General features: G+C 34.4%; 2 protein-coding genes and 1 long non-coding RNA gene across 6 annotated transcripts in view; 1 reads left to right on the top strand and 2 right to left on the bottom strand.

Moving 5' to 3' along the window:
• LOC139982981 (neuronal acetylcholine receptor subunit alpha-9-II-like) overlaps positions 1 to 23,801 on the top strand; it is a 209,595-nt gene that overhangs the window by 80,676 nt on the left and 105,118 nt on the right. The gene's annotated exons all lie outside the window — the stretch shown is intronic.
• The window catches only part of LOC139982972 (uncharacterized), a 79,923-nt gene that overhangs the window by 26,645 nt on the left and 29,477 nt on the right, over positions 1 to 23,801 (bottom strand). Inside the window, exons 5-16 of the mRNA XM_071996228.1 lie at positions 11,233 to 11,304; positions 10,718 to 10,789; positions 9,916 to 9,987; positions 9,262 to 9,333; positions 8,984 to 9,055; positions 7,158 to 7,229; positions 6,644 to 6,715; positions 5,842 to 5,913; positions 2,901 to 2,972; positions 2,457 to 2,528; positions 774 to 845; positions 330 to 401 (exon numbers count right to left, since the gene is read on the bottom strand). Coding sequence (XP_071852329.1) covers positions 330 to 401; positions 774 to 845; positions 2,457 to 2,528; positions 2,901 to 2,972; positions 5,842 to 5,913; positions 6,644 to 6,715; positions 7,158 to 7,229; positions 8,984 to 9,055; positions 9,262 to 9,333; positions 9,916 to 9,987; positions 10,718 to 10,789; positions 11,233 to 11,304 — 864 coding nt within the window. The remainder of the gene's footprint in view (positions 1 to 329; positions 402 to 773; positions 846 to 2,456; positions 2,529 to 2,900; positions 2,973 to 5,841; positions 5,914 to 6,643; positions 6,716 to 7,157; positions 7,230 to 8,983; positions 9,056 to 9,261; positions 9,334 to 9,915; positions 9,988 to 10,717; positions 10,790 to 11,232; positions 11,305 to 23,801) is intronic.
• Positions 13,510 to 23,449, bottom strand: LOC139982994 (uncharacterized). Its single transcript, XR_011798460.1, has 6 exons — positions 23,022 to 23,449; positions 21,129 to 22,097; positions 19,653 to 19,779; positions 17,892 to 18,003; positions 15,168 to 15,326; positions 13,510 to 14,599 (listed from the first exon to the last, which is right to left on the bottom strand). It is a non-coding gene; the product is annotated as an uncharacterized lncRNA (long non-coding RNA).

The following is a 23,801-nucleotide window of genomic DNA, read 5'->3' as shown; positions in this document are numbered from 1 at the left end:
AATGACATATATATATATATATATATATATATATATATATATATATATATATATATATATATATATATATATTTTTTTTCTTTTTTTTTCTTTTTTTTTCTGTGAGAAATCACTTAAAACTTTTAATTTACAGTAAGTCCACTTTTGTGGAAACACATTACATAGAATTGCAGGTGAAATAATGCAGAGAGGGTGTTCTGTCAACTGTATAAATCGTTTGATTGAAAGTATTTTCAATTAAATATTTTCTTTATCAGTTTCCAATTATCGGAATCGTATTGTAATCTTTGACTTAATAGTATAACAATATAAAAAAAACGAATGCTTACAATATATGAAGATTTACGAGACTGGAGAAGATGTCCGCTGGGAGAGTCGTCAAGTTGTTTGAGTTCAGATCCCTAAACGTAATCACTAAAATATTATTTCAACTCATATTAGCGTGTAAGACTAGCGATAGTCTTCAATAAATAACACAGAGGCGTCAAGATGGTTCAACACTGATTTCCTAAGTAAACAATGTACTCATCTACCAGTATTCTCCATGTGATAGTTATAGTTTCATTGCTTTGAATCACAGTTAGATCCGGAAATTGCATTAAATGACCTAATAATACTAAGTCCTTAACTTAAATTGCGCATGTTTTCTTTCTAAATTGCTACTGCAATTTGTTTCTTCAAACCTGTTCTAGCAATTATTATTACCGATATACTCTCCTGGTTTTCAATAACCTATGTAGGACCTTTCTATTGAACATATAAGAAAAACTTACAACCCCTCAAGATTTGTGAGATTGGAAAAAAGGTTCACTGGGAGAGACGTCAGGACGTTTCTTTCAAGGTACCTGAAAGTGTAATAATCAGTGAGAAAAGAAAAAGAAATGATGAAATTTTATCTGTGAAGGGAAAAAATTATCATATCAAACTCTATCCAGATACTTGAACATTTGTCTACAAAATGAAAAGATGAATTCTCAATGCAGTGTCGTTTACTTTTCGTGCAGCAACATATTTATCATATTGTTACAACGATGTAATGAAATTAAGTTCAAAAATATATGTTCAGGAAGAGCGGTCAAGTTGTTGCGTCGCAGTAGTCTGGAAACAATGATAGTGGGGATCTTCCCTTAGGGCAAAAATAAATGTGACAATTTTTTTGTTAATTTACTTGAGTTGATATTACAGTTGTGTGTTTATATTTGCTTAACGCCATGTGATGTCATGACGAGGAACACGTCCCAGAAACCATCAATATACAATCACATATATATTGCTCTGATGATCTTCCAGGGCAATTTTACAGATCTTTGTCTTCTGAAAAGGCCAAATCAACGAAGCAGTTGTGTTTACTACCGGCGTTGGGACATGAAGACATTTACTGACAAGATGACATGATTCCATTCTCTTTACCATTTATTGCAGTTACAGGACCTTCCATGTGTTCTTTTGTTTGACAAGGAAGTGGAAGAAGTATGCAACTTATGGTCACAAGAATAAGCGTACTCCTCTTAACTAGGTTTGTAGCAAAACAAAAATTTAAAAATTTAACAACGTAATGAAATAACATTCTGGTAAAAATGTTACATCGATAGCCTTCTTCATTATGGTTGACCTTTTATCATTGATCAATTCGAGTCAATTTTGTCTAAGTTTGTTGCTTTGAAACTAACTTCAATTCTTGTTTGATTTAAATAAGAGAGAATGAAATACTAGTTTAAACAGTTTAATATTGCTCTTTTCTTACAGAAATACAAAGAGTTTTAATAATTAAAACACTTATCATCTTTTCGATGGACACGCGACATCAATATTATTAAGTACGAAACTTAAATAAACAAGAACAAAGACTAGAACAGACAGTTTAAGAGTTTACATGCATATACGCAATCCGTTCAACAGAATAGTAAGTAGGTTACTCAAAGAAGTGTTTTTAACTTGACATTTACTAGGTGATAAACTATCAGAACAATGACGGACAGCATACTACTCAAAACTATTTGATAGAATTAAGGCTTTGAACCCACTTGAGTGATAACCAATCACAATAATGGTTAAAAACACATCACTAAAAAATATCAAATATAATTCAGTTCCAGTCATGTAAGTGATAAATATTCACAATAATGACATACCAATACAATGACATATATATATATATATATATATATATATATATATATATATATATATATATATTTTTTTTTTTTTTTTTTTTTCTTTTTTTTTCTGTGAGAAATCACTTAAAACTTTTAATTTACAGTAAGTCCACTTTTGTGGAAACACATTACATAGAATTGCAGGTGAAATAATGCAGAGAGGGTGTTCTGTCAACTGTATAAATCGTTTGATTGAAAGTATTTTCAATTAAATATTTTCTTTATCAGTTTCCAATTATCGGAATCGTATTGTAATCTTTGACTTAATAGTATAACAATATAAAAAAAACGAATGCTTACAATATATGAAGATTTACGAGACTGGAGAAGATGTCCGCTGGGAGAGTCGTCAAGTTGTTTGAGTTCAGATCCCTAAACGTAATCACTAAAATATTATTTCAACTCATATTAGCGTGTAAGACTAGCGATAGTCTTCAATAAATAACACAGAGGCGTCAAGATGGTTCAACACTGATTTCCTAAGTAAACAATGTACTCATCTACCAGTATTCTCCATGTGATAGTTATAGTTTCATTGCTTTGAATCACAGTTAGATCCGGAAATTGCATTAAATGACCTAATAATACTAAGTCCTTAACTTAAATTGCGCATGTTTTCTTTCTAAATTGCTACTGCAATTTGTTTCTTCAAACCTGTTCTAGCAATTATTATTACCGATATACTCTCCTGGTTTTCAATAACCTATTTAGGACCTTTCTATTGAACATATAAGAAAAACTTACAACCACTCAAGATTTGTGAGATTGGAAAAAAGGTTCACTGGGAGAGACGTCAGGACGTTTCTTTCAAGGTACCTGAAAGTGTAATAATCAGTGAGAAAAGAAAAAGAAATGATGAAATTTTATCTGTGAAGGGAAAAAATTATCATATCAAACTCTATCCAGATACTTGAACATTTGTCTACAAAATGAAAAGATGAATTCTCAATGCAGTGTCGTTTACTTTTCGTGCAGCAACATATTTATCATATTGTTACAACGATGTAATGAAATTAAGTTCAAAAATATATGTTCAGGAAGAACGGTCAAGTTGTTGCGTCGCAGTAGTCTGGAAACAATGATAGTGGGGATCTTCCCTTAGGGCAAAAATAAATGTGACAATTTTTTTGTTAATTTACTTGAGTTGATATTACAGTTGTGTGTTTATATTTGCTTAACGCCATGTGATGTCATGACGAGGAACACGTCCCAGAAACCATCAATATACAATCACATATATATTGCTCTGATGATCTTCCAGGGCAATTTTACAGATCTTTGTCTTCTGAAAAGGCCAAATCAACGAAGCAGTTGTGTTTACTACCGGCGTTGGGACATGAAGACATTTACTGACAAGATGACATGATTCCATTCTCTTTACCATTTATTGCAGTTACAGGACCTTCCATGTGTTCTTTTGTTTGACAAGGAAGTGGAAGAAGTATGCAACTTATGGTCACAAGAATAAGCGTACTCCTCTTAACTAGGTTTGTAGCAAAACAAAAATTTAAAAATTTAACAACGTAATGAAATAACATTCTGGTAAAAATGTTACATCGATAGCTTTCTTCATTATGGTTGACCTTTTATCATTGATCAATTCGAGTCAATTTTGTCTAAGTTTGTTGCTTTGAAACTAACTTCAATTCTTGTTTGATTTAAATAAGAGAGAATGAAATACTAGTTTAAACAGTTTAATATTGCTCTTTTCTTACAGAAATACAAAGAGTTTTAATAATTAAAACACTTATCATCTTTTCGATGGACACGCGACATCAATATTATTAAGTACGAAACTTAAATAAACAAGAACAAAGACTAGAACAGACAGTTTAAGAGTTTACATGCATATACGCAATCCGTTCAACAGAATAGTAAGTAGGTTACTCAAAGAAGTGTTTTTAACCTGACATTTACTAGGTGATAAACTATCAGAACAATGACGGACAGCATACTACTCAAAACTATTTGATAGAATTAAGGCTTTGAACCCACTTGAGTGATAACCAATCACAATAATGGTTAACAAGATATTACTAAAAACTATCAAATAAATTAAGTTCCAGTCATGTAAGTGATAGATATTCACAACAATGACGATAATAACCGTATATATATATATATATATATATATATATATATATATATATATATATATATATTTAATATAACAAACATCCACGTTTACTACAAAAGAAAATATTATTAGAGAAAACCAGAGTAGTAAGTGTGAGATTTTTGTACTGTTTCTATAAATTGTAGTACTTCTTCTAATTTTTCTTATCGTAGTTATTTGTATTTTATCCGACACGTTGGTCGTTATTATACTGCATGGTAATGCTTAACTTCATTGTCATTTAATTTTTGTTATATTTGAATGGATACGTTATTGATATATTAATGTATAGTTAAAATAAACGGAGGAAAAAATATTATATCTTATATCTCTTTATGTTTAGACAGACTTTTCATCCGAGACGACATAGGAGGAAAAAACAATTTGGCTTAGTGTTGTGAAAAGTTAAGACGTCTGCAAGTCATGTAAGGGGTTGGTGATTCTTTCAACGTATCCCATCACCACATAAAAAATTAGTAAAAACTGTCTTCTAGTATTCTCATCAATATTTGTCGACTCTTAACCCTTACACCAAAGACCAATAGGCAAGACAAAAACCCTCTTCCAGTATTTGACCTCCATCATCCATATTAATCGACTCTTAGTCCTTATACCTAAGACAACTGTCAAAACAAAAGAACTGTCCTACAGCCATTGACCTCGTAAAAACAAACAGAAACTTATTGTGGTGAACAGCTAAGGCTTCGGCATGTCATATTTGAGGTTTATGATTCTTCGAACGTATTCCCTCACCACTTCAAAATTTAATAATAATAAGAAAAATATAAATTAATTTAAGAAATTCATATGAAAATGCATACAAAACCATAACAATATTTAAAAAATGTTGTTAAAAATATTAATAAAATATTAATTCCGCAAAACTATAGCCTAATTTGCATTACAAAGCAGGTGTCCTACACCATCATCATTACTACTTGTATGCATTAGGAGATCCCAACTTGTTGGAATCCAGATATCTGCAGGTAGTATGCATATCATAGAATATCAAAGGTATGGTCGTTGGCTACAGCGTAAGATCTAATACTGTGTGTTACTATATGTATCTGCAGGGGTCCTTCTATGAAAGTCAAATGGTGAGACGAAAACATTCGTTTTTGTCTTTGAGACACTTTCTTTCATGCGTTAGTCCACCCAGACATTTACCGGTATTAGACAGTTAAAGTTTAACGCTTAGTCGATTTACGGAATTTGTTTCCTTGTTAGGAGTGTGCAAGTTAACAAATATAGTAATCTCATCATTGCGAAATCTTACAAAGCCAACGAAGAAATCGCGTACGTGAATCGCAAACAAAACCACAGAGCAAATGAGAGATATCAATTTGACCGTTTCCTTAAAGGAACAATTGTGCATTTGCTATTGCTACGTTACCGTGCACCATTCTAACCCAACTAATATTCGTCAAAAAAGTTCCATCATTGGACACTCATCCAGATGGAAGAACACAAAATCCAAACACGATATAATGATGAATAGTCAATGAATAGTTTTCAATAATCAATAAATTTATTGATATTATTAATAATTGAAAATATATGTAAACTTACAAATACTGTAAGGAAATCAAATTAGAAAATATATGTTCAGGAAGAGCCCTCAAGTTGTTTTGATTAAGGAACCTGAAAAGAACCAAGAATCATGTTTTGCATGTGACAATGTTGGAAAGTGGAAAGTATATTACTCTATGTTTATTTCTTCTTAATAAATGGGTGTTTAGTGAATTCTACATTGGGATTGGCGGTCTAGACTAATTGTCCTTTTCAAGAGTTGAGTTGTGATTGCATTCGTGTTAAAAAAAAACATCAGCTCTTCTTTCCCCATGAGTTTAGGACAAGTGAAAGTTAGTTGGAACAGTCTCTTTACTAGCTTAGAGCGAAAATGTTATTTCCCGAGAACAATCTCCCGACTTTCAACGTTGTCATAGCTGAGAATCATTAACTATTAAGTATACTAGAGGAAAGTCACGACATGTGTAAATCTGTAATTTATAACACGTGTTGACGCACAATGATTATATTTTTGACATGCTTACATGATTTCACTCCCAAATGAGCTTGCAATGAACTCAGTTTAATGAAGTGAATTACATGTCTACGATATATATGTCCATAACGGGGAACAACAGTAGGTGATTTCACTGGCTCCGTATTCAGGCTTTGCATATTATTTTATTTCATAAAACTGAGACAGTATTTAATTATTCCTTTAAAACGACAACGGATCTCCATGATCAAAATACTTCTTTGGTTCCATATAGTGTTCAATGAGAGTACACTATAAGTGATCATATTTGGCCAAAAATGCTCATTACATCATAACGATTTCATGAAAAAGACAACAAAATCTTACAACTTTTGGATGTTCTCGAGAGTAGAAAAGGTGTTAATTTGGAGAGACCACGAGCTATTTGCTGACAGATCCCTGAAAGGAATTTTTAACCAAATTATAAACTAAAATGATGGGTTTTTTCAGTCAATTTAACGCTAAAGTGATTTTACGGAACTCGTTTCTTTTTTAGGAGTGTGCAAATTCAAAAATTTAGTAATCTCATCATTGCGAAATCTTACAAAACCAACGAAGAAATCGCATACGTGAATCGCAAACAAAACCAGACAGTAAATGAGAGATATTAATTTGACCGTGTCCTTAGAGGAACAATTGTACATTTGTTCTTGCTACGTTACCGTGCACTATTCTAACCCAGTTTGCAAGTTATATTCGTCAAAATGTTCCATAATTGGACATTCATCCAGATGGAAGAACACGAAATCCAAACACGATATAATGATGAATAGTCATTGAATATTTTTCAATAATCAATCAATTTAATTACATGAATAATAATGATTGAAAATAAACTTACAAACGCTGTAAGGAAATCATATCAGAAAATATATATTCAGGAAGCGCCGTCAAGTTGTTTTGACTAAGTGACCTGAAAAGAACCAAGAATCATGTTTTGCATGTGACAATGCTTGAAAGTGGAAAGTATATAACTCTATGATATGTTTCTTTTGTCTCTATAAATGGATGTTTAGTGAATTCTCCGTTGGCGTGGATAAAGTATTACGATACACGGTCTGGACAAATTTTCCTTTTCAAATGAAAATTTAACCTTCTAGGTTGTTGCTATGCAGATCTCTGTAATAAATATAGAAATAACATCGCAAATAAATAGCCAAATGAATGTTTTATTTGGAGGAAGAAAAAGCAACGTTTTGTACTTGCATTACGCATGTTAATCTATTGAAAAACATTTTAGTATGTTAACAGATAACCATGTAGACCATTCATATGATATGATCTAAAATGATGTAACCTGATAGTCATAAGTAGCGTTTGTTTTGAAACAACTAAAATTTGGGTAAATAATCCTTCTTTCATTCATTCTCACAATAACAGCATAGGATAATGTTCACTAAAAATGCGCAAAGAATGCAAATGAAACATTTGTCGACGTTAAATCAGAAAACACGATTCCTTCCATTAGTATAAAGTCTACCGTGATTAACATGCATATACGCTATCCGTTCAACAGAATATTAGGTAAGTTACTCAAAGTCGTGTTTTTAACCTGACATTTATTACGTGATTAACTATCAGAACAATGACGAACAACATACTACCCGAAGCATTTTGATAGAATTAAGGCTTCAAACTCACTTGAGTGATAACCAATCAGAGAAAGAATTGAATGTGTAGCAAGTGATATGACAGATATATAGTAAATAAATAAGAACAACACACAATTTCTTATTTACGGCTTGGCTTGCCTATAAACGTTGGTTTTCTGTGTAAATTGTCAGATTCAAAGCACCAGGGGTGCTCTCTGTAAAATTATAACACTCGGGCAATACGCCTTCAATGACAGTTATACAAAGCCAATATATTTTGTTTTTCTTTAATGTGAGATTTTGATATAATTCATAAAATCGGCGGAGAAACAGCATGGTAAACACTTTATATAAATATTGATTTACAGGAAATCACTCTTTTTAGTCAACAATATTTTTACCATTATCACATTATACAAACATCACCTTCATAAGGATTTTATAATTCGACATAAATAATACATAATTTAATAAGTTTACTGATCCTTAACATAGCTGCAAGTGATATTGTCTCTTGTATAAATTTCAAAATACGAAAAGGAAAAACAAAGATATTGGTATAAACTATATAAATAAGTACTATTTTGTTCACCCTATTTGTAAATTCTTTCTCTGCATGTAAACTTGCATCCTTTAAATTCTTATTTTGAACAAAACAGAACTGTTGTATCATCAGCAAAAAAAACAAAGTTTGATTTTGAGGATGTTGAATGAATATTAGTAATATACATAAATGAAAAGTAATGGCCCGTTACAGTTCAGTTTAGATGAGGATGTTCCATTGAAGTGGACATACTAGACCCTGTTTCCCAAGTTACCTGCAATTCAGTCATATATTATGAACATGGGACAATCCTACAATCCTGGAGGTTTGTGAGATTACAAAACATCGTGACATGTTAGGGACGTCAAGGTATTTTCAGACATACCCCTGAAAGGACTAAATACACAAGTTATAGTACGAAAGGACATTTTACGTAACACATGAACGCAGGCAAATATGTTTGAGAAAATGAATTGAACATTTACAAAAACATAATATAAATAGAGCTTAGTGAAAAAAAAAGAGACTTACAGCTCCTCAAGATTCGATAGATTAGAAAATATATGCATCTGGAGAGATCCCAACTTGTTATTATCCAGATATCTGCAAGTAATATGTATATCGTGACAGGTAGGGACGTCAAGGTCTTTTCAGACAGACCCCTGAAAGGACTTAATGCACAAAGTTATAGTACGACAGGACATTTTACCGTAACATATGAACGCAGGCAAATATGTTTGAGAAAATGAATTGAACAAGTACAAAAACATATTATAAATAGGACTTAGTGAAAAAAAAAAAAAACTTACAGCCGCTCAAGCTTCGAGAGATTGGAAAATATATGCATTGGGAGAGATCCCAACTTGTTTTTACCCAGATTTCTGCAAGTAATATGAATATCATACGATAACAGAGGTATGATGGTTGGCTACACCGTAAGAACTCATACTGTGTGTTAGTATGTGTAACTGCAGGGATATGAAAGTCAAATTGTGAGACGAAAACATTCGTTTTTGCCTCTGCGACACTTTCTTTCCTGCGTTAGTCCACTCAGACATTTACCGAAATTAGACAGTCAATTTAACGCTTAGGCGATTTTAGGGATATTGTTTCCTTGTTAGGAGTGTGCAAATTCATAAATTAAGTAATCACGTCATTGCGAAATCTTACAAAGCCAACGAAGAAATCGCGTACGTGAATCGCAAACAAAACCACAGAGCAAATGAGAGATATCAATTTGACCGTTTCCTTAAAGGAACAATTGTGCATTTGTTATTGCTACGTTACCGTGCACCATTCTAACCCAACTAATATTCGTCAAAAAAGTTCCATAATTGGACACTCATCCAGATGGAAGAACACAAAATCCAAACACGATATAATGATGAATAGTCAATGAATAGTTTTCAATAATCAATAAATTTATTGATATTATTAATAATTGAAAATATATGTAAACTTACAAATACTGTAAGGAAATCAAATCAGAAAATATATGTTCAGGAAGAGCCGTCAAGTTGTTTTGATTAAGTAACCTGAAAAGAACCAAGAATCATGTTTTGCATGTGACAATGTTGGAAAGTGGAAAGTATATTACTCTATGTTTATTTCTTCTTAATAAATGGGTGTTTAGTGAATTCTACATTGGGATTGGCGGTCTAGACTAATTGTCCTTTTCAAGAGTTGAGTTGTGATTGCATTCGTGTTAAAAAAAAACATCAGCTCTTCTTTCCCCATGAGTTTATGACAAGTGAAAGTTAGTTGGAACAGTCTCTTTACTAGCTTAGAGCGAAAATGTTATTTCCCGAGAACAATCTCCCGACTTTCAACGTTGTCATAGCTGAGAATCATTAACTATTAAGTATACTAGAGGAAAGTCACGACATGTGTAAATCTGTAATTTATAACACGTGTTGACGCACAATGATTATATTTTTGACATGCTTACATGATTTCACTCCCAAATGAGCTTGCAATGAACTCAGTTTAATGAAGTGAATTACATGTCTACGATATATATGTCCATAACGGGGAACAACAGTAGGTGATTTCACTGGCTCCGTATTCAGGCTTTGCATATTATTTTATTTCATAAAACTGAGACAGTATTTAATTATTCCTTTAAAACGACAACGGATCTCCATGATCAAAATACTTCTTTGGTTCCATATAGTGTTCAATGAGAGTACACTATAAGTGATCATATTTGGCCAAAAATGCTCATTACATCATAACGATTTCATGAAAAAGACAACAAAATCTTACAACTTTTGGATGTTCTCGAGACTAGAAAAGGTGTTAATTTGGAGAGACCACAAGCTATTTGCTGACAGATCCCTGAAAAGAATTTTCAACCAAATTATGAACTAAAATGATGGGTTTTTTTCAGTCAATTTAACGCTAAAGTGATTTTACGGAACTCGTTTCTTTTTTAGGAGTGTGCAAATTCAAAAATTTAGTAATCTCATCATTGCGAAATCTTACAAAGCCAACGAAGAAATCGCATACGTGAATCGCAAACAAAACCAGACAGTAAATGAGAGATATTAATTTGACCGTGTCCTTAGAGGAACAATTGTACATTTGTTCTTGCTACGTTACCGTGCACTATTCTAACCCAGTTTGCAAGTTATATTCGTCAAAATGTTCCATAATTGGACATTCATCCAGATGGAAGAACACGAAATCCAAACACGATATAATGATGAATAGTCATTGAATATTTTTCAATAATCAATCAATTTAATTACATGAATAATAATGATTGAAAATAAACTTACAAACGCTGTAAGGAAATCATATCAGAAAATATATATTCAGGAAGCGGCGTCAAGTTGTTTTGACTAAGTGACCTGAAAAGAACCAAGAATCATGTTTTGCATGTGACAATGCTTGAAAGTGGAAAGTATCTAACTCTATGATATGTTTCTTTCTTCTTAATAAATGGATGTTTAGTGAATTCTCCATTGGCGTGGATAAGGTATAACGATACACAGTCTGGACAAATTTTCCTTTTCAAGTAAAAATTTAAATTAACCTAAACAATTTACCTTAACAATAAAGAGACTAGGAAACATTTGGGTAATTAAGGAAATATGACTTTTCACTTTTTCTCCAAGTAAAAGCTGAAAAATGAAAGATGTACGAGTGAATTCAACCCTTTTACGTTGAAATGTGGTCTGTTAACCAAGGCCTGGTTTTTGCATTGTATAAGTACATGAAAAATATGACATTTGAAATATGTTGCGTATTTTCCCATTTATTTGCATGTAACATTTCTTATTTGTAAAATTCTGTAAATATACATTTATTCAGAAATGCCGGATACATAGCCATTTACATGGAATAATTTAACACAACAGTGTTACCTTGTTAATTCATAGTAAAACGAGCAGACATAAACATTTTATCTCTATTCTGGTGGATTAGATGTCTTAAAAGAGTTTGCTGTTACAGATACTAACAAATTAAGCAATTTAGTTATAACATTCACTGAATTTTGAATAAACCATCACTTACTAACAAAAGCAAAGATTTTTATCAATCAAGTTGACAAAACATAGCAAAAATTTAATATATGATTATTTTTGGTATGATTTTCCCAAAGCGAACATAAAATACAAGTATTTTTTGATAAATAGTCATTTTGGGGCAAAATGGATATACTGTACAATTTTTGTTTGTATCTTTGGGGCGTTCCAATACACCCCAACCAGTTAAGTGTAGCAATACACCTCTACTTGTAATAAGTTCTATCTTTGGGGCGTACCAATACGCCCCAACCAGTTAAGTGTAGCAATACACCACTATGATAAATTGTATATATCTTTGGGGCGTACCAGTACGCCCCAACCAGTTAAGTGTAGAAATGCACCTCTATGATAAATTGTATTTATCTTTGGGGCGTACCAGTACGCCCCAACCAGTTAAGGGTAGCAATAGACCACTATGATAAATTGTATATATCTTTGGGGCGTACCAGAACGCCCCAACCAGTTAAGTGTAGCAATACACCACTATGATTAATTATATACATATCTTTGGGGCGTACCAGTACGCCCCAACCAGTTAAGTGTTGAAATATACCACTATGATAAATTGTATATATCTTTGGGGCGTACCAGTACGCCCCAACCAGTTAAGTGTAGCAATATACCAATATGATAAATTGTATATATCTTTGGGGCGTACCAGTACGCCCCAACCAGTTAAGTGTAGCAATACACCACTATGATTAATTGTATATATCTTTGGGGCGTACCAGTACGCCCCAACCAGTTAAGTGTAGCAATAGACCACTATGATAAATTGTATATATCTTTGGGGCGTACCAGTACGCCCCAACCAGTTAAGTGTAGCAATAGACCACTATGATAAATTGTATATATCTTTGGGGCGTACCAGTACGCCCCAACCAGTTAAGTGTAGCAATACACCACTATGATTAATTATATACATATCTTTGGGGCGTACCAGTACGCCCCAACCAGTCAAGTGTTGAAATATACCACTATGATAAATTGTATATATCTTTGGGGCGTACCAGTACGCCCCAACCAGTTAAGTGTAGCAATACACCAATATGATAAATTGTATATATCTTTGGGGCGTACCAGTACGCCCCAACCAGTTAAGTGTAGCAATAGACCACTATGATAAATTGTATATATCTTTGGGGCGTACCAGTACGCCCCAAGCAGTTAAGTGTAGCAATAGACCACTATGATAAATTGTATATATCTTTGGGGCGTACCAGTACGCCCCAACCAGTTAAGTGTTGAAATATACCACTATGATAAATTGTATATATCTTTGGGGCGTACCAGTACGCCCCAACCAGTTTAGAGTAGAAATACACCCCTATGATAAATTGTATATATCTTTGGGGCGTACCAGTACGCCCCAACCAGTTAAGTGTAGCAATAGACCACTATGATAAATTGTATATATCTTTGGGGCGTACCAGTACGCCCCAAGCAGTTAAGTGTAGCAATAGACCACTATGATAAATTGTATATATCTTTGGGGCGTACCAGTACGCCCCAACCAGTTAAGTGTTGAAATATACCACTATGATAAATTGTATATATCTTTGGGGCGTACCAGTACGCCCCAACCAGTTTAGAGTAGAAATACACCCCTATGATAAATTGTATATATCTTTGGGGCGTACCAGTACGCCCCAACCAGTTAAGTGTAGCAATAGACCACTATGATAAATTGTATATATCTTTGGGGCGTACCAGTACGCCCCAACCAGTTAAGTGTAGCAATAGACCACTATGATAAATTGTACATATCTTTGGGGCGTACCAGTACGCCCCAACCAGTTAAGTGTTGAAATATACCACTATGATAAATTGTATATATCTTTTGGGCGTACCAGTACGCCCCAACCAGTTAAGTGTAGCAATACACCAACAAAATTGTGTGTGTTTCTCAAAACTACATATCTTCTTTTACACAAGTTGTTGTAAAAAATAAGAGTACACACTGCCCAATCAATAGTATGTGTAAAACATAAGGTTTCCTAGTTATTCAGCTCAAATTCTTTATCTATAGCTGCATATCTTTCTTTCAAGTCACAGACTTCCCTCTTTGGAAGGCGATTTTTATGGGTTAAATTAAAGTCCCAGAACATTAAGGAATGGAAAGAAACTGATGGTGTGTATGGCTGCTTATTTCTTCCTTGGCCACAGTCTAGCAGTTTCCAGTCTCCAGTCCAGGATCCCTTCATCCAATGTAAAATAACCTCATCCTTTTAAATTTTAGTGACTTCTCCAAAGTATGGTCGTGTGCTTGAATCAATGAGGTTTACGGCTGCTATATTTCCAACTTGAATATAGTCAGATACTTCAATAACTTCTTTAGCAAAGTTATAACATTTATATATATCACCGCTCTGAAGATCTTCAACTCTAAAAGCAAGGAGCAGAAGGGCAGAAGGACAGAAGATAGCGGTTCTAATTCTCCCTGTAACAATTATCCATTTGCAAAAACAGATCCTTCCCAAGAGTATCCTTGTGCTTCACTAGTGTCCACAAATTGCATGTAATGGTCATGTTTGAATCATGTTGGATATGCTTCAGATCAGTCATAACATATATGCAAACTTGTCACATGGACCTTTAGTGTGAATTAGGACACCTGAAAAGAAAGAGAAGAATGAATATATACTACTTCATTGACATGTATGATAAAGAGGTTGTTATTACTTGTTTTCTGCTATTAAATAAAGTTTGATAATTAACCTACTATGTGCTTTAACAAACAAAACAAAACAGTCACATAATATTTGATGGATACTAAGGCCATAATCTTTATCAGAACAACAAAATAAAGAACAGAATTGATTTGACCTCAACCAAAACAATAGGAACACTAGACTTCTTGTAACCTTAGGTGTCCATCCTTATACTATTTATGAAGATAATCAAGCTTCCCCTCTTGAGACATTGTGTTGTAAAACAAGGCATCATACAAACAAACACCCTGTATAAACACCCACACACACATACTGCTCACGCACATACATACTGTACTATACACCAACATGACATTACAATTTCATACTGTAGGATTACAATTTCTAGGAAACCAGAAAACGTGATGTTTACACTTATAATGACATAAACACTTTCCGTCTTGTGCACTCTTAGGTCACTTCACAATACCATGGAGGTAAAACAGACCTCCATGATAATACAGTACTGACCTGTTATGTGGATGTGGATGTTTTACATCCTTTTCACTCTGGACAAAATGTGGCAGATCAGTCTTTGATTGGTCCATTCCATCGACTATAAGGGTATTCAGTTCCAAAGAAACCTGGCACGCCTTAGTGCGGGCAAGATGTTACTGCTCTCCTTTTGACCTAGTAAAAATAGAACATATTATGATACAAAATAAACTCTTAACTGATACAGGGTTTACGATATCAGAAAAGAAATATTGATTTGAGTTTTGATCCAATATCATTTGAGAAATAATGTAAATGATATATGGGTCAATCCATGCCAAATCAACAGATTTTTGGGTCGATTCCACGTCGACCCTCTTAGAATCGCCTGGAACTGATATGGTGTCCTGCCATATGTCTCAAAGGATGAAATTGGGCAACAAAAAAAATTTGAAACTTTTTCGTTGCTAGGTTACGACCCCGCCTAGCAACCAACTTAAAGTGGCTCATGAGAGTTACATCAGCCCTACAGAAACATGCTTGCGAGGGCAAACAGTGGTAACATTGTATCTTCATTCAAGGAGACCATGTAAAACAACATTAGAAACTATTGAAATGTTATTTATTAAAAGGGTTCTGTCTAGTACTCTTTGACTCCCTCTCACCCCCCCCCAGCACCCTCCCCATAGTGCACTATGCAGATTTGTATGCATATGTGACTGAATTTTAATACTGCAAAGAGACTGCATAAACATGCATTCAAGGTATACTGAATTATTTGGTAAGGTAATCTTCTGCTTCAAATTGTCTGTATGCATGTAACTCACCCCCTCCCACCCACATCCTCTACCCAACCCTATATCAGATTAGAATATGAATGTGAACCAGTGCATACATACAGTGTGCACTATATATGTGTGTAAATGTTCAGTACAGTGTTATTTTTACACCAAGCACTAAATAAATACACACTGTCCACAATCATGTACAGTACACACTGTGTACTGGTCATTCCATTCAATACTGTGCATATTTCAATATCATTTTAAATATTTGCAATTAAGTGTATGCTTTTGCTAATTCAATAATTAAAAGACTTTCAATAATTTAAAAAGAATGTTTAACCAGTACATAAATGTGCAGTGTGTACTGTACATGTTTTTGGACAGTGTTTATTTAATAGTAATTGGTGTAGAACAACACTGTACTGAACATGTACACACATATACAGTATAGTGCATAGTGCATATTTCAATGTCTTTTTAAATATTTGCAATGTAGTGTATAATTCTTTTGCTAATTCAATAAATTAAAAGACTTTCAATAATTTAAAAGGAATGTTTAACCAGTAAATACATGTACAGTTCATACAGTGTATACTGTTCATTATTTTGGACAGTGTGTATTTAATAGTACTTGGTGTAAAATAACACTGTACTGAACATGTACACACATATATAGTGCACACTGTGGACCATACCAATAATTCAGTATACCTTGAATGCATGTTTATGCAGTCTCTTTGCAGTAGAAGTCAGTCACATACTGTATGCATGTATACAAATATGCATAGTGCACTATGGGGAGGGTGTTAGGGGGGGGGGTGGGAGCCAAAGAGTATTAGACAGAACCCTTTTAATACATTTCAATAGTTTTTAATGTTGTTAGCATGATCTCCTTGAATGAAGATATAATGTTACCACTGTTTGCCCTCGCAAGCATGTTTCTGTAGGGCTGATATAACTCTCATATATGCCACTTTAAGCTGCCCTCCAGAGCATTAATAACTTATATAAAATATGTTTTAGCACATTCTTTGCATCATAACTATACATATCTTACTAGTTTGTATTGAAAACCAAAAATAAAACTTTTAATTGTGACCAAATTTGACCTTGAAATGCCCAAAATAGCCCAAAATATTTGTAAAATGTGATGTTTGAGGGTGCTGTTCACAGACATCGTTCGGCATATGACCCTGGAAATGCAGTTTATTGGTAGCCCTTATGCTAGTGGACCACCCTCTTAATTGTTAAGCACCTGTATGCTAATGCTAAGAAGTTGTTGTCATTTGAATTACTCAAATCGGCTTGTGCAAGCATTTTCATACATATGAACGAGGTGATTTTCGCAATTTTCGAGTCATAAATTTGAGTAGATAACACAAAATACACAACGTTTTTACTTGAGTTTCTAAAAATAGGAACAATACGCTCCTGAAAAAATGGTATTAAAAAAAATTGAAATATACCCACAGGCCCAAAATGGACCCCCAATTAGGGCCAGAAGTGAGATTTCTTAAGTTTGAGGGCGCTGTTCATAAAACGTACCACCCGCTTGACTTTTTTTTTGCAATTTTCCCGTACAACTACTACTGGGCAAGGATCCTATGGAAAGTAAAACTCAAACATGCCTTTGCTTGTGAATATAGAGCACACTCAAAGTAGGGCCAGAAAAGACCCAGGCTATCTCATTTTCTGCCATTTTAGTTACTTGTTACGAAAAATTGAGACCGATCCAATGACCTTTCTCTGAACTTTAGGGTTTATCATCTTAGTTAGGGCTACTATATCCAATTTGTAGTTCAAGAAAGTTTTTGAAAGAGATAAGTGTTAACTAGGAGCATCACTGACACACCCACACATATAGAGGACTTGAAGGAATAGATAGTCTTTCTATTGCTTTTGACTTCTGCAAGGATTCAAAAAGGAAAGCAGACATCAACTTTTAACTCTAAATTAGTAAAATATTTTGACTCACTTAAGATTATTAAGATGAACTTCTTGCAATTGTCGGCATTCTTCATTTTTCTTTCCACTCCTCGTTCTTTCCGCTACCTCTTTCAAGTACCACCCACAGTAAACTCAGTCGTCTAGAAAAATATAATGTTGAAATACTTTAATTAAGCATTTAAAGTATAAGTTTTACATCACACAATGGTGTAAAATTGAACTGCTTTACCTAATCAAGAAAAAGTTATGTAGTGATTAGTGATAGAGTTTTATTGTGTCAATTTGAACCATGTTGTTTTTATGAATACCCATAGAATAATGCAATGAGCATGTTGAATTTTGTTACTAATTATAACTGAAGTTAAGCATTCTTTTAGGTACTTTAGAGAATTCCTTTAAAGGAGTATAGGGTGTTTAGAGTTGCTATTGAGAAAAGAACAAGTAAAGCTGTACAACATCTTCTCATGTTATTTATTAGACCAATTGATAGGGATGTTTGGAAATAAGACCCTAATCATTTTCCCGGACAGTTGAGGTAAATGTCCTCAAAGGTGGAAATTAAAACAATTAAAGAAGTTTGACCAAAGGTAAGCATATTTTAATTTCTGGCATATTTGGGGGAACTTTCTGAAAATGTCACTATCTAAGGGAGTTGTTCATTGACATTTCAGCAGAAAGCACTTTTACTCCTGATTTGAGTGGAGGTTGCAATCAAACTTATGTAACATGTTCTTTAGAACTTCTTTAAATCAAAATTTTTGACAATAATTCTAATGTTTTTTTAAGGATGATAATGCAGCTTTAGTGGCACACTAGCTGTGAGGTGTATTCTCTCCAGTATGTACAGTACAGTCTTTGTGCTTGCTGAAGCTGAAGCTAACAATAGAGACACATGAATTTTTCTGAAGAAATGTTTAATGGACTGCACATGTAGTTAACTAAACAGATTAAATATCACTGGATTGTATGAAGTTAAAGCCTCCATAGTCAGCAAAGATAAAAGGATGCAATGCCTGTGGTTTTGACACCCCAGGCTAAAACCCACCAATTGTGATTGATCAGCAGACCATGTACAGTACTTGAAAGTTATCATTTGTAATGTACACAGCTATTGCTTGTGTGAAATTGAATTTTGGCAAAACAGTCTTACAACAGCACTTTCGACCTCACAAGTTTCAGTATACTTTATCAATGTCTTCATGCTAGTTAATCAATTTAAAGCTACTAGCTATGAGGAATTTGAAATTTTATTCCCCTTTTCCCATGCAATGTATGCAACAATAACTGTCATAAATCCATGCACATTCACAAGATAAAATAATTAGGAATCTTGAACTCTTCTAAAGATTTCCATAAAGTATTCCTTGGAAATGATGCTTTGTTCACCAATGCCAATTTCTATCATTTCCTTATTCATGCGTGCATGGAGAGAAGTCTTTGTGTATGACACTGGAAGGTGCACTTCTGTTTTGTGGGGCATGTAATCTCCAATATGTTCAAATAAACACCTCATCCAAGCTAGTGCAAATGGAGTTTTTGTTCTCATCCTTTTCTTGCCTTTATTGCAATGAATTGCATTTTTCTTGCCAACTTGAAATTATTTCAGACAATCTTTGAATAACTTGCTACTAATACCAAAGAACATACAAAATGCTTTCTCACATACAATCTTCCCACAAATTACATAAATAGAACAAGATTTGTCTCAGGTGTGACATGATCTTTCCTGATGAATCCAAATCTTGTCCAGAGTGAATTGCTTTAGCTCAGTTTCCCTCACTTCACTAACCTCTAGAAAAGACTGTTCTAGGTCATCGTAAGAAAGCGATTTGATACAGCTACCATCACAGCAATCAGATTGGAACATAGGCAGTGGATCAAATGCTTGATTGCGTCTCCTTCGTTTTTTCTCACTCCTGGTGAATAAAAAAGGTTTTGATCACATGAAGAAATTGATGCAGAAAAATCTCTGGCAATACCAAAGCTACTGCTACTACTTCCATTTGAACTTTTGTCAAGGTACAACTGCAGCGAATCATTTGTTGTATCTGGAGAAATAGTACTGATGTTGTGACTCACAGTGACTGCCCCATTCAAACGACAGTGAAAGTTTTGTTTTAGTATGATTATTTAAAGTTGGTTCCTCTTCCAAATTTTCCATTTCATTATCTATGCTCACGTTCCTTTTAAGTGTATTAGGTAGGGATGTATTTCCCTTGCTTTTGTGTGGAGATGAGAAAAGAGTTGGCTCAATGTCCAATTTGTCAGGATCATCCTCTTTACATTCTGACAGAAAACTGGTAATTTGTTAAAATTTGTTAGGTTTCCTTCACACATTTTGTTTCCCATTAAAGTGGAGCACAATGACAAATGAGCACAACTAAATCTTCATTTACTCAGCTGCACACCACAATAACATGAGCCAGGGAGCTGCTACTAGCAGCTCCCTGGTGAAACAGTATCCAAAGGCATGCATTGAAAGAGTAAGTCCTCAGAGCATGACCACTGCTCAACAGTTTTACTCCCTTTCTGTGGTTAACCCTGCTTTTGAAGACTGTATATATTCACTGTTGGTTGCTGCAGTATAGACTGCCTTACACTGTGATATGAACTGGCTAGGTGTCATATGATCCTTTATTGACACACTGTTTGACCACAACCAAAGGGACAAAGTTTTCAGGTTTTATTTCCACAATGGAGTTGCAATCAGGCAAGACAATATTGTTGTGATTGATTGCTTCTGAGGTTAGTACTTTATGCAGACTGTGTAGCCCTGTTAAGAAATCTTGCACATCTGAGAGGTACTGTATGTGGATGTATGGAGGGAAAGGACTTCTCCAATGTCAGTATCAATGCTGCAATGTTGAAAAGTGAATTTTTAGTTGACAATATTTTGTCAAAATGGTACTGTTCTACCAAACTTCAGTACAACTTGTAAAAAAGGACAAAACTCATTAACTTCAATAAAATAGCCTGACCTTCAATAATTTTCCTAGCCATTGGGACACAGTCCCTAGTTCCCACAATCACACATAGTGAGAGCAACAAATGTGAGTAAAAATCTGCACACTGGACCATGCAGGGACATATATATGCCAAAACTGTTATTTGTTTTGTTATTTTTTCTTGGGGGGGGGAGGGGGATGTTTGTAACTGGAAAAGCCTGAAATAAATTATAGCAATATGCACCATGTACAGTATGCAATAATGAAGTATATAAGCATATTTGCTGCTATAAAGATTAAATTTGAAAATTAGCACTTACCTAAGTTCTTAAATCTGTTCTTGGACTTGTGCTTTTATACAAGATCCAGATCAGGTCCTCTGATTTTATCAGACGATCATCTCTCCACGGGGTAAACTGATGCACTGATCCAGTCGCATTTGCACTCGAGCCGTACTATGGATCTGATCCTTGCCCGGGCCGCGAATTTCTTTTTCCTGAACCTTTCGGGCAGTGTACGTGGAGTTTAGCCAATCAGAGCGAGGCTGTGTTGATGACATACTGCAGTAAAGATGGCGGCGTGCGTACCAAATGTTGAAGTGGGGAAATCACATTCAATAAGTCAACATAATTGTTGTACTACAGCAGAAAGTATTAAGGTATATAGGCCTTGCAATAGTAACATTATACTGAATCATTGTGCACACTTACGTGACGTTTGCATCGGTTTCTTTGTTGAAAAACGGCGATGTATGATCGCTGTCTGTTGTATAAATTTACAATGTCTTCAGATTGACATGATACTGTACTCAGTACTTGGTACTGGTACAGTAGTATGTTACGTACTTACAGTTTACACACATCTACACAGCAATATTTGTACACAGTGACAGTAGGCCTACAGCATTAGGAAATTTTATGATCTAGCTAGACTAGAGGCCACGGTAGCTATTACTAATAATAATTGGACTCCTAACGGAGGTCCGATTGCAATCAAATAACTTTTCCTATAGCACCTCCTTGTGAGAGACGAGGTCCAGTAATTAACGGTTTATTGTGAAAACTGCCAAATATTTGTTGTAAACTGATGAGCGAATTATGTAAATAAGAGTGCAAGTACTGCCCTTGTTTTATTATGCAATAACTCCTCTCTTTTTAATTGTTCCAGAATGAATATCTGTTTCCCTTGTCTTTTATTCTAGCCAGTCATCTGCCTTTAAATTAGGATAAACTTTCCTAAAACGGATGTACCACATTTTGGGGCTGAGACCGATTTCCCTCTAATAAGATCTAGAAGGAAAATAAAGAAAAGAAACTATATATATTTTCGCAACACTATCTTCGGAGTTTCATATATAAGATGACCATGCACTAAAACCATGACATAACTTATAATATCGATTTTCTATTCATGATATAATACTTGGACATAACTACTTGGACATGAGAAAAAGTGGAGGAAAAATCCACACGGGGGCTCGAACTCGCGGTCTTTCGTTTTCCACCTTATGTTATTGAAGCGACGCATTTACACGACTGACCATCTTTACTGAGTAGTACGTCATCAACACAGCCTCGCTCTGATTGGCTAAACTCCACGTACACTGCCCGAAAGGTTCAGGGAAAAAAAATTTGCGCCCGGGCCGGTAAAAAATTCGGATTGGAAATGTGTCATTCGCAGCCGGAAATCGCGTACTAGTAGTACATTTGGTCCTAAACTTTCGTTTTCAAAGTTCATAGCCTAGAGTGACAATGCTACGTTAGATTCATAGGTTAGTTATGATTATTATATAGTATTGTATCGACGATGGTCAGGAATTCAGGATGCATGCTTTTTACGAAAAACACCCGATTTCGAAGAAGAGTTGACTATAAAAATCGTGTCAGTATGGACGCTAGCAACAAGTGTAGAATTTAAAACGATGGGCTCAATATTCGGAGTTGCCCTGGGATAGGGAGTACAACGTATGTGACATGTGTCATAACACACGATGTTTTTGTGCGATTACACTACAGTATCTACTGTACTACCAGGGAGTTGTAATGGGTTGCGGCACAGCTGATCTGTCAATCACTAAAAACTAGTACGGGGTGGCCAAAGGTCATTTACGGTTAGCATAATAATAATCAGGGTTACCAGCGACAAGTAACAATAAAACGTTAGATTTGCCAAAATAAAACCCCAGAAAACACTAGATAATCAGTTTCACTCACTTGTTATGTGTTGTTTTCAATAATTCGTTGACTGCTCGTTGCACTGATTCATATCATAGGCAGTCTAGTGATTATTTTAACAAGTTAAAACGGTTAATAACAATCAGGAAATAATACAAGAAAATTAACTGTGGATTTTACAAAAATGCTGATTCAGTCCTAATGAAAAATCCAAGTATGAAAAACCCATTAATATTAAAACAGTTCACGCGGTATTATAGTGTAAAAGCCACGGAAGCCTATAAATATATTTTATTGGGTTGCCAAGTGGTAATTTGGTCTCAAAGTTTCAGAAAACAAAGTAATTATTTTGTGAATTACCGATTTGGTGCGATTTTTGATAAAACGTATGCTGGGATCCTAGAAAGGTGAAAAAATACGCTAGATCTGTTGTGTGAAAAGGCTAACGCTGGTAACTTTTATAATAGTACTGTAGTAGACTTGTTTAGTTGTACTGTGTAAAAATATGCACTATGCGGAGTTCTCATCAGTATTACTTGTCAAACACGCATGCCTATAGTCTTATTTGTGTTAGGTTAGCCTTTCTGTAGAAGTATTCATTTGTGGTTTACATGGATACATTTGGAAAATTTCGCTTTCACTTGTTTGTAAACAGTAGCACGGTGGGATATGGGGGCAGGGGCATGGAGATCTGCCCCACATCGATGCTAACCCCAGCTCCCAACGACTTTGCTGATCCTATATAAACAACGGTCGACCTGACCACCCCCCCAACCAAAAAAAAAATAGCTGCATGCTTGTAAGATATATTATGGTATA

The sequence above is a fragment of the Apostichopus japonicus genome, chromosome 16, assembly GCF_037975245.1.
Source record: "Apostichopus japonicus isolate 1M-3 chromosome 16, ASM3797524v1, whole genome shotgun sequence".
Taxonomy (NCBI): domain Eukaryota; kingdom Metazoa; phylum Echinodermata; class Holothuroidea; order Aspidochirotida; family Stichopodidae; genus Apostichopus; species Apostichopus japonicus.
The sequence above is the reverse complement of the archived record's forward strand: the minus strand, read 5'-3'. Positions and strand labels throughout refer to the sequence as shown.